We start from the raw sequence: 11,728 nt of genomic DNA, 5'->3' as shown, positions 1-11,728 counted from the left end.
GGGAGAGATAATAAATCAATCAATAATCAATAAACTAGCGATTGAGTTAGCAAACCTGTCCAAAGCTCACAAGCTCCGGCCTGACCCGACCCTTCTCCATGAACTGACATCAGTGCCTGAGCGCCTTAAAACTCTCATAACGGAAGCCGACACTAACCAGAGAATTAAGTTTCGGAGCTACCTCTATGCCAATGCGAATAAATGTGGTAGGGCACTAGCGAGATACATACACCCACGCTCCTCCACCACATACTGTACATTCATAAAATCACCATCTGGGGCCTCCCTGCACGACCCTAGGCAGATTGCGAACTGTTTCCGGGATTTCTATCGCTCTCTATATTCTCTGAGGGATCATTTTGCTGATCTTCCCCCCTCTCGGTTAGAGGCCAAAATCAGAGATTAGATCGAGACGACGGCTCTGCCTGTGATTAGTGAGGAATCGAGAGAGGCCCTCAACTTACCGTTCTCCGTAGAGGAGCTCACCACTGCAGTGGCCTCCTCGAAAAATGGCAAAAGCCCTGGGCCAGACGGGTATACCGCAGCATTCTTTAAGGCTTTCAAGGGTCTCCTCACTCCTTTCCTCACTAGAGTTTTCAATGAGATCTCAGCTACTACTCCCTTTCCTCGGCAATCCCTAGAGGCCCACGTGTCTGTGCTCCCCAAGCCCGGGAGGGACCCCACCCAGTGTGGCAATTACAGGCCAAGATCGTTGATCAACTGTGACGTTAAGCTGTTCTCCAAATTACTGGCCGTCCGCCTCAACTCTATTATCCCACAGGTCATTCATGTTGATCAGGTGGGGTTTGTCCCGAGTAGGGAGGCACGGGACAACACCACACGTACTATTAACCTGATCTCCCACGCGCGATCGGCTGGTGTTCCCTTGTGCTTGCTTTCAGTTGTCGCGGAGAGGGCCTTCGACAGGGTCCGATGGAAATTCCTCACAGCTACACTGGCCCAAATAGGGCTGGGTGCTGATTTCATTTCGAGAGTCATGGCTTTATACTCCAGCCCTACCGCACGTGTGCGGACCAAAATGGGACCCTGTCGGAGGCCTTTCAAATAAAAAACGGGACGCGACAGGGGTGCCCCTTGTCGCCCATGTTGTACATACTCACCATAGAGCACTTGGCCATCGCGCTGCGGACTAATTTGGACGTGAGGGGGGGGGGGGGGGGTGCTGGGACACCGTCATCACAAGCTTGCCTTGTTTGCCGATGATCTATTGCTATATGTAACACAACTGCACATCACTATTCCCTCCGTCCTCCACGAATTCACTATCTTCGGTAGGTTGAGCAATTTTAAGGTTAATCCCCCTTAACGTCCTTAACGTCTCCCTAACAGCGGAGGACTTATCTGTTACCCAATCCAATTTCTCCTTCCACTGACAGCAGGAGAGTATAAAATACCTAGGGATACAGATCCCAGCCAGACTGGAGCTTTTGTTCACTCTGAATTACCTTCCCATGCACCTGAAGACTCTGGACATGTTACAGGCCTACCACCATAAGTTCCTTTCCTGGTTTGGCCGCATGAATGTCCTCAAAATGGACGTCCTCCCTTGCTATCTATATGTTTTTCAGACCGTCCCAATCACTGTCCCTGCATCCTACTTTAAACAATTGCAACGAGCATCCTCCCAGTATGTATGGGGAAACGGTAAAGTTAGGATTAAAACCCAAATTCTCACGCAACCTAAACTCAGGGGGGGAACCGGCCTACCTGACTTGCGGCTATACCACGAGGCAGCTGTCCTTTCCAGGATCGTCGACTGGAGGCGGGGGACGAAGGCTAAGCAATGGGTTGACGTGGAATCACAAATTGCGTCCATCGATCTGAGTGGGGCCCCGTGGATCACCAAAACTGACAGAGACACATGGCCCTCTTGGGCCTATCTGACTAGGCACACGTTTTGCATCTGGGACAAGTGGGTGACTCGACATCGGTTATCTTTCAGCCCGGGTCCTATGACCCCATTATTTTCTAACCCATCTTTTCCACCTGGCCTCGCCAGCCAAACATTCTTGCTGTGAGCACGAGCGGATGCCCCTAGGCTCCACCATCTTGGAGTAATGTCCTCTGTCCCCCCCTGATAGAGTGCTCTCATGGTTTGCCTATAATCAATTTTGCTCCTTTGTGCGTGCTTCTCGGATGGGGTCTCCCTCGAGCCCTGACAGAATTTGACCACTGGATCTTGTCTGACGAGGGGAGTCCAGGGACACTGTCGCAGATGTATTCGCTACTCTTATCCATTTGCAATTCTTCCAGAGCGACCTTTTTTGCTGCTTGGGAAAGGGACCTCAATGTCACTTTCTCAACAGAAGATATCTTTAAGATTTGTACTTTCTCTCACGGCCTGTCCCTGGACTCCCACTCGAAAGAGAAGAGCTACAAAATACTGTCCAGGTGGTATAGGTGCCCCACACTCCTGCACCGTTTCTACCCGGAGGTGTCAGACAGATGCTGGCGCTGCAACATAGATGAAGGCTCTATTTTGCACATCTGGTGGAGCTGTGCCAAACTGAGACCGTTCTGGGAGGGGGTCCTGAGGGTCTATGAGGCTTATTCGGGTAAGACACTGGCGAACGCGCCACAGGTCATGTTGCTGTCCCTGCTGCCAGGCACGCTGGCAAGTCAGAAAAAAAGCATGCTGAGACACTTTCTGGCAGCGGCCCACGCAGTGATCCCGAGGCACTGGAAGAAGGACCATACCCCCTCATTGACCGAATGGTATAGCGAACTCAAAAATATTGAGAGGGCAGAGGAACTGGTGGCTGAGGCGCAGGATCGCCCCGGAAAATGCTCACAGGTTTGGAACCCTTGGTTTCTGTTTGTAGACCCTCCTAATTTTGCCAATCTGCTGTGTTGACTCTCATTTCTTGCTGGCATAGGGGACGAGTGGGAAGGTATCTTTTGCGCCATTTCTGTCCCCCTCAGCACCCCCTTCTCCTCTCTCTTCCCCCCTACCCTTCCCTCTTCCCGGTCTCGTCCGAGTATATTTGGTCTTAAATACGTTTGTTTCACGTCTTGTCATGAATGTTTTGTGTTGTGTGTGTCCTTTCTTTCCCCAGCTAGGGGTCCAGGCTAGTTGGTGCCGAGAACTCATGATATGTCCTGAGTACTTTCAATTTTCTGAGGCTTCACTCCTGTCCAGACAGGATGTGTGTTCATTTGTTTATGTATTAGCACACTGATTCTCTGTTCACTACTTGCGTGTACTTTGCCTATACAATGCAGATTGTGTATGTCTGTTTAAAAAATTTTGAAAAAACTTTAATAAACTCAGAGTTAACATAAAGTTTAACTTTACAGTAACAGTGCTCAGGTACTTAGTGCAAAAATCTACAGTAGCAATAGGAATGGACGAAAAGATGAGTTGATAGAAGAATGAACAGTAACAGGTGTCAGGGACCGGATAGGACCTAATTACCTTGCCGGGGTGTGGTGAAGTGTCTCTATAGTGTTCTGTAGTAATCCTCATACATATATATGATCTCTGCATATATGACCGCTTCTGCCCCTCAGTGTTGGGTTTCCTTTCTAATGGGGTAGTAGTGTTGTGGAGCACGTTTAGGTACTTATTCTCCGGCCCTAACCTGTCCCAGTCTAGCCCAGCTGCCATGCCGTTGCTCTCAGTCCCCTGCTAATCTCCTTTATCATGATATGTTATAGACCAACAGGAGCTGCCTGCTCAGCCAATCAGTGACTGAGGCAAGACACCACTGCAGCCACTGATTGGCAGAGCAGGCATTTCATGTGGGAATATCAAAGGAAGCCAGAGATAGAGGCGACCAATGGGGAAAAGGAGCAGTGGCACTCCAGCTGTACTGGATCAGGACAGGCGAGTGTCACTTGTTTATTGTGCTTGGATCACCCCCTGTTGCTTGGCAGTTCTTACATTTTTCCTGAATAATTTTAATGTACACTGTTGGCAAAGCACTCATAAGTGTATTTGCTCATCACTTCATTGGAAGAGGAAGTTAGATATAAAGCATGACATTTCATCTTATAGGACGAAATAAAATAAAAAAATTATTAAAATTAAAATTATTAAATTAAAACAATGCTATACTGTTAACTTGTAGTGGATGGTCCAAGCACAAGGAGGTGGATCCCCTGGATAGGCAAGGACTGCTGGCTTTCCTTCCCTTAGGAGCGCCCACCACAAGGAATGGACTGAGATACAAATAGCTAGAAGATCGCTAGGAAGTGGCGTATAGCCAGGGAGCACAGACGTGGTTGCTGACTGAAAAATAACAACAACAACAACTTATCAAGGAGGTGGAGACTATATACATATCCTCAGGAGAACATGCCAGAAGACTCCAGAGCCTGTGGGCTGAGCTTATAAATACAGGTGGGTAGGCGCATGTCTGCCACTAGAGGGAGCCCAATCCTCCAGAAGGCCGTCTCAGGGACAGAGAAGCTGCCAGAGGACAAGCAGGCTGAGAAAGAGGGAGATGATCCCAGCGCAGGTAGGGGGTAACTGACTGGGCCGTGCGCCGTTACATAACAGTTTTAAAGAAACATTACAGAATCTGCTGCTGAATGATTTGCTGCCTTTACACATTTGCTTTTTGCTGTCAGCACAGTTCGCTTTGTACGGGCAGTAGCAGGGGGTGGCATAGTTGCATCTGCGATTGGCTGTACTCAGTGCTGTCTCTCTCTAAACGGGTTACCCGATGCTGTATCTGATGTTAGAGACAGGGAGCTGTGGATACAGCAATGGGTAAACCTGTGTAGAGAGAAAAGAAACATATGGTACAGGTAAGGTGAAATTGCTGGTGCAGTTATGTCGCTCCCTGCTACTGCCCCTTTACAGCTGTCTATGGACACTACTTAGAAATGCCACTTCATGGGGGGGGGAGGGGATGTCTGTTTCACATAAGAGCGTCACACAGAAGGGGTCAGATTACAGTAGGGGAATATATTTGAAAATCTATTCAAAATGTTGTTGTTTGTTTTTTTATTAAATATTCCATAAAAATGAAAATGGCGAAGTGCATGGGAATTAATGTAATACAAAAAACAGCCCCACACGAAGACCACTCGCACATGACCGTAATCTTAGCTCTGCATGCTATCAGGAGGACACTCCTTATGTCACTGAATAATTCCTTAAACTTGGATTCTTTCTAGAGCTGTTTAAAGGGATTTTTCCTGTGTATAAATAGTCGTCTGTCCGTTTCTCCAAAGCCCACTGAAGTTTCTTGTACCGGCTCTTTGATTTGTAACCAACAAACTTCTTTATGACAAACCAAACTTTCCTGTTGTACACAAAAACCTGGAAAAAAATGACAATAATCACATTCTTATTATAGCAGATTATTATAACCGATTATTATCTCAGATTATCACATATTATTATAGCACATTATTACAGCAGATTATTATAGCAGATTATTATAGCAGATTATTATAGCACATTATTATCGCAGATTATTACAGATTATTATCACATATTATTCTAGCAGATTATTCTATTAGATTACAGCAGATTATTATAGCACATTATTATCGCATATTATTCTAGCAGATTATTATAGCAGATTATTACAGCAGATTATTACAGCAGATTATTACAGCAGATTATTATAACACATTATTATAGCACATTATTATCTCAGAATATTCTAGCAGATTATTACAGATTATTATCGCATATTATTCTAGCAGATTATTACAGCAGATTATTATAGCAGATTATTACAGCAGATTATTAAAGCACATTATTACAGCAGATTATTATAGAAGATTATTATTATCGCATATTATTATAGCATATTATCCTAGCAGATTAGTATAGCAGATTATTACAGCATATTATTATAGCAGATTATTATAGCATATTATTACAGCATATTATTATAGCAGATTATTATAGCATATTATTACAGCATATTATTATAGCAGATTATTATAGAAGATTATTATATCAGATTATTATAGCACATTATTCTAGATTATTACAGCATATTATTATAGCAGATTATTACAGCACATTATTACAGCATATTATTACAGCAGATTATTATAGAAGATTATTATTATCGCATATTATTATAGCATATTATCCTAGCAGATTAGTATAGCAGATTATTACAGCATATTATTATAGCAGATTATTATAGCATATTATTACAGCATATTATTATAGCAGATTATTATAGAAGATTATTATATCAGATTATTATAGCACATTATTCTAGATTATTACAGCATATTATTATAGCAGATTATTATAGCACATTATTACAGCATATTATTATAGCACATTATTCTAGCAGATTATTACAGCATATTATTATAGCACATTATTATAGCAGATTATTATCACAAATTATTATAGCACATTATTATAGCAGATTATTATAGCAGATTATTATAGCAGATTATTATAGCACATTTTTCTAGCAGATTATTATAGCACATTATTATAGCAGATTATTATAACACATTATTATGGCAGATTATTATAGCAGATTATTATAGCACATTATTATAGCACATTATTATAGCAGATTATTATAGCACATTATTATGGCAGATTATTATAGCACATTATTATAGCACATTATTATAGCTACTACTATTACTCATATAGCTCCATAGCATTTGTTTGCATGAGACATATTATATCCTGGGTGAACACATCAGGCCCACAGTTATTGTTCTCTGTAATATAGTTTAATTTATATACACGCCTGGGTGTCATCCCACTGTAGTCCCCCTCCCCCCTGTATTTGATTCTCTTTCAGTAGAAGTCACACCAGCACACACCAATCTCCAACCATGAGCCTTTATTTTCTATGGAGAACATCCAACCCTATCACTCCCTGCGGTGTCCGTGCTGCTCTCCTGCTTCTCTTCACGTCCTCTCCCATTGAGGATAATACATAACCCTTCCATCTCAGGAGGCCTGACGTGCATAGCAAGGATGAGGTGATGGAATATGATGTGCGGAAATAAAAGAAAGGGGGAAGGAGATGCTGCAGAGTCAGGACAACACATAATAAAAATTCTAGGAGTTACGTAACTTTCAGGTGGAGGGGAGGTACAGAGGGATCACACATCTTTTTTACAGAGCATCAATAACTATCAATGGTACAAGCAATTTTAGAAATGTTTTATTTGGCAAAAGAGTTTCCTTCTGTACTCAAAAAGCTGTTTTCCAACCTCCCCCATTTTAGAAGCAGGATTTCTGTGTCCATTATGCTGTATGGAAAGGGGAGGGGGATGAGGGAGCACAGAGAGGAGAAAAGGCAGCCCTGCACAGCACAATATCCTGCATCTTCTCTCACCAAGATCCCAGATGAGCACTGGCTGGTCTCCCTGAGATCAGCGATCTGTTTCTCTTATGGCTCTACTAGGCATTGCTTCCCTCTAGCTAGAATCCTGCTCCACACTGATGAGGGGCAACACCCCGAAACAGCTGTCTGTGGATGGTTACCTGGCCTTGGTTCTTCCCTTGTCATTACATTGACTTATAGGGCCACTTAATATGGTGGTGTTGGTTGTTTCCTTACAGGAGCCGCCCCCTGGCTGGGTCCTTCCCAGAGGGATATCTGCCTAGTCCTGTGTTTTGAAACTCTTAAATGAGGCTCCACAGGTTCTTTTTGCATATTCGTATTTGCCAGGGAGCAATGCAACTAGGATTTCACTGTATTGAGCACTTTAAACTAGTAGCCAACTGTGACATCTTTGGCCGGTCTCCGTGAGATCAGTGAACTGTTTCCCAGATAAGTACTGACCTTTTTAACCTGTGAATCCAGTGTTTTCTGTACCCAGATAGTCTCCAAACTGTAGTACAGCTGCTTCTCTGCTCTCCCTGCTCACCCATCCCCCTTGGCCCCTCCCCCTTCCATAGGTTATAATGGACTCAGCAAACCAGTCTTCACTTTGCTTCTCTCCTCTGTAATGAAGACGGCTTTTTCTGATAATAAATAGATAACAAGTGGGGGGGGGGGGGGGCTGGAAAACAGCTTTTTGAGGACAGAAGGAGGCTTTTTTGCTTAATAAAACCTATTACAGAGTTTCTTAAAATCACTTTTACTATTGATTTCTGCAAAAATATTTTAAACGACAGGGACACTTTGGGCCCTATTCCACCGGACGATTATCGTTTAAATAATCGTTAACGATTAACAATCTCAAACTACCGCTATTGCGAAAGATCTAAAAAACGTTCACTCATTTCCATGGAACGATAATCGTTACTTATGATCTTAATTGCGATAGTTTTTTCTTCGCTATTGCGTTCGTATCTATTGCGAACGACTGAACGATGTCTTATTTAATGCGAACATTCTATCGGCGAACATTTAATGCGAACGAGCAACGATAAAAATAGGTCCAGGTCTTAAAAAGCCATCAACAATTTCTCGTTTGGTCATTAATCGTTAACTGCATTTCAACCGAATGATTATCGTTTAGATTCGAACGATTTAACGTTAATCTGAACAATAATCGTCCGGTGGAATAGGGCCCTTGTGTCCCCCATCTGAGCTGGTATGTAGCCCCCTACCCCTTCCTGCTCGTATCTCTAGTAGTGAGACGGCAGAAAGTACCAAATGGCAGGACATTTCTGAGGAAGACTATGGGGAGAGTTGCCCGATTTTTTTTCTTTAGGAAACAAATGAACAATAAAAAAATACAGCGTAAAGAAAAGTCTATAAAAGGGTCTTCAAATGTATCACATATCTATAGATGCAAGAGTGACTTACCTCTACAGCGTAAGAAGCAGCAAAAAGTATAATAAGCATCGCTAACATCTCTATCCTCCAGTAATATGGAGTGCAGACCAGCTGGCGGGGAGACAAAGGGGTAAAGGTATACAGTCAGATATATAGTGACCGCTCCTCGCTTTCATTGCTTGTTGAAAAAAATTATATTCAAAGGGGAAACTATCAGGAGGTTAAAGGGAAACTATCAGGAGGTGAGAAGAATCTAACCTGCTGCTGTGTCCCTATTGCACAGGAGACGCTGAGGAGGAGGGTATGTCTCCTACAGTATGTCTCTTATAGTATGTCTCTTACAGTATGTCTCTTATAGTATGTCTCTTATAGTATGTCTCTTACAGTATGTCTCTTATAGTATGTCTCTTATAGTGTGTCTCTTATAGGATGTCTCTTATAGTGTGTCTCTTATAGCGTGTCCCTTATAGTGTGTCTCTTATAGTGACATAAGAGACACACTATAAGGGACACGCTATAAGAGACACACTATAAGAGACACACTATAAGAGACATACTATAAGGGACATGCTATAAGGGACATGCTATAAGAGACACGCTATAAGAGACACGCTATAAGAGACACACTATAAGAGACATGCTATAAGAGACATACTATAAGAGATGTACTATAAGAGACACACTATAAGAGACACGCTACAAGAGACACACTATAAGAGACATGCTATAAGAGACATCCTATAAGAGACACACTATAAGAGACACACTGTAAGAGACACACTATAAGAGACATGCTACAAGAGACAGACTATAAGAGAAATTTTAACGATTTCACGATTTTATGTTAAAATTTCGATTATACTCGCTTTATACTTTTGTTTGTAAAAAAAGGATCATTTGTCAGAATAACAAACACTCAAACAGGCTACCCCCCTCTGGGTAACAGAGTCTGAGGCTACCCCCCTCTGGGTAACAGAGTCTGAGGCTACCCCTCTGGGTAACAGAGTCTGAGGCTACCCCGATGTCTTCTGCAAGAAAGGATAGACTTGGCTGCTAGTGACCCAGGCTGTGACAGCAGAGTTTGCAGCACCGGGGTGAGAGTTTGGCAGTTTGGCATGGCAGGCGAAGAACTCCAGAACACTTAGAGGGATTTATGGAAGCTGTACCTAGTGCAGACCCGGCATAATATAAAGAAGACAGAATCACACTAGTGATATGGTCGGAGCTCACTCCACCCCGCACTATGACCTTTGTAGAGGTCACACCGCATGTCTGGAGTGAGTGCCTATTGAAGTTAATGGGTCAACTCCAGTGTATTGTTTTGTATGTACATGTGGCTACTAAAAGCTGTGCAGAAAGGTGAGACAATGTGGCTGCCCTCTGATGGCCATGTGTCTATGTTCTAGAACTAATATTGTAATTACATACAGATAGAACATTATAGCAGCAGTGTGAGGTGGCTTCATACTTACCTCCATGGATCGGTAAAGAGATTCTATATCAGCAAACATGATGAATAAATAGGCGACCAGCTGGGCTGCAATTAGTATACAGAACATATCTGCCAAAACAAAACCCGGGAATTACCGTTACAGACGACTATTTCTATTACCAATGAGACATATCTGGACAGAAATACAAAGTATGACATTACTGGAGCGTGAGCGTCTGCTCAAACACGGCCCAATGAGCAATACTGAGGACGACTTACCAATACTAATACTGAGGACAACTTACCAATACTAATACTGAGGACGACTTACCAATACTAATACTGAGGACGACTTACCAATACTAATACTGAGGACGACTTACCAATACTGATACTAATACCGATACTAATACCAATACTAATACTGAGGACGACTTACCAATACTAATACTGATACTAATACCGATACTAATACCAATACTAATACTGATACTAATACCAATACTAATACTGATACTAATACTAATACTGAGGACGACTTACCAATACTAATGCTGAGGACGACTTACCAATACTAATACTGAGGACGACTTACCAATACTAATGCTGAGGACGACTTACCAATACTAATACTGAGGACGACTTACCAATACTAATACTGAGGACGACTTACCAATACTAATACTGAGGACGACTTACCAATACTAATGCTGAGGACGACTTACCAATACTAATACTGAGGACGACTTATCAATACTAATACTGAGGACGACTTACCAATACTAATACTGAGGACGACTTACCAATACTAATACTGAGGACGACTTACCAATACTAATACTGATACTAATACTGATATTAATACCAATACTAATACCAATACTAATACCGATACTAATACTGATACTAATACCAATACTAATACTGATACTAATACAGATATTGATACTAATACTGATACTAATACTAATACTGATACTAATACCAATACTAATACCAATACAAATACTGATACTGATACTAATACTGATACTAATACAGATATTGATACTAATACCAATACTAATACCGCTGCTGAGCCCTCCAACAAGCTTCGAGGCTATAGAGATGCAGAATGCTTTCCCACAGCCTTAATAAAGTCTACCTGTCATAATCCAACCACTTGGGGGAAACTGTTACCACTCCAGTGTTTACTATGGCAGCTCAACCAATCATTGACTGAGAGACAATAGTGAAGAGCGGAGTGGTAAGTATAATATCCTTGTTCCCGCCCTAACAGTGCACAGTCTGGCCTCCAGGGTGGTAACTTGGCCCCTTAGAGGCCAGAGTGTCACTTTCAGATTAAGGTATGTTCACACTGAGCAAATGTGGCAGAATTCTGCAGCTGAACTCTTCGCCGCAGAATCCTGCCCGCCTCACTGTCAATGGAAACTGTCAATTCTTTGAGCGGAAATCAGAGGAGATCAGAGGTGCACGAGCCCTCCCATAGAGACGTAGTTTGACACTGAGGCAGGCGAAGAGTTCCGCCACATTTGCTCAGTGTGAACATACCCTAATCTTCTGCTTAGCGGTGGTCACCTGGTTACCACTCGATTCT

The 11,728-nt window shown here is 42.6% G+C and overlaps 1 protein-coding gene across 3 annotated transcripts in view; it reads right to left on the bottom strand.

Annotated features, from left to right (window-relative positions):
- Positions 1-4,957: 4,957 nt before the first annotated feature.
- LOC138795389 (probable cation-transporting ATPase 13A4) overlaps positions 4,958-11,728 on the bottom strand; it is a 74,061-nt gene continuing 67,290 nt past the window's right edge. For 2 of the 3 annotated variants that reach the window (XM_069974388.1, XM_069974391.1), the window contains 3 exons: positions 10,172-10,260; positions 8,730-8,810; positions 4,958-5,290 (listed from right to left, as the gene is read on the bottom strand). In XM_069974388.1, the coding sequence (XP_069830489.1) occupies positions 5,105-5,290; positions 8,730-8,810; positions 10,172-10,260 (356 nt within the window). In that variant the 3' untranslated portion in view covers positions 4,958-5,104. Of the gene's footprint in view, positions 5,291-8,729; positions 8,811-10,171; positions 10,261-11,728 lie in introns of those variants that run through there. The other variant, XR_011363596.1, reaches the window with a different exon arrangement.

The sequence above is a fragment of the Dendropsophus ebraccatus genome, chromosome 6 (assembly GCF_027789765.1).
Source record: "Dendropsophus ebraccatus isolate aDenEbr1 chromosome 6, aDenEbr1.pat, whole genome shotgun sequence".
Classification (NCBI taxonomy): Eukaryota; Metazoa; Chordata; class Amphibia; order Anura; family Hylidae; genus Dendropsophus; species Dendropsophus ebraccatus.
This window is presented reverse-complemented; position numbering and strand designations above follow the sequence as displayed.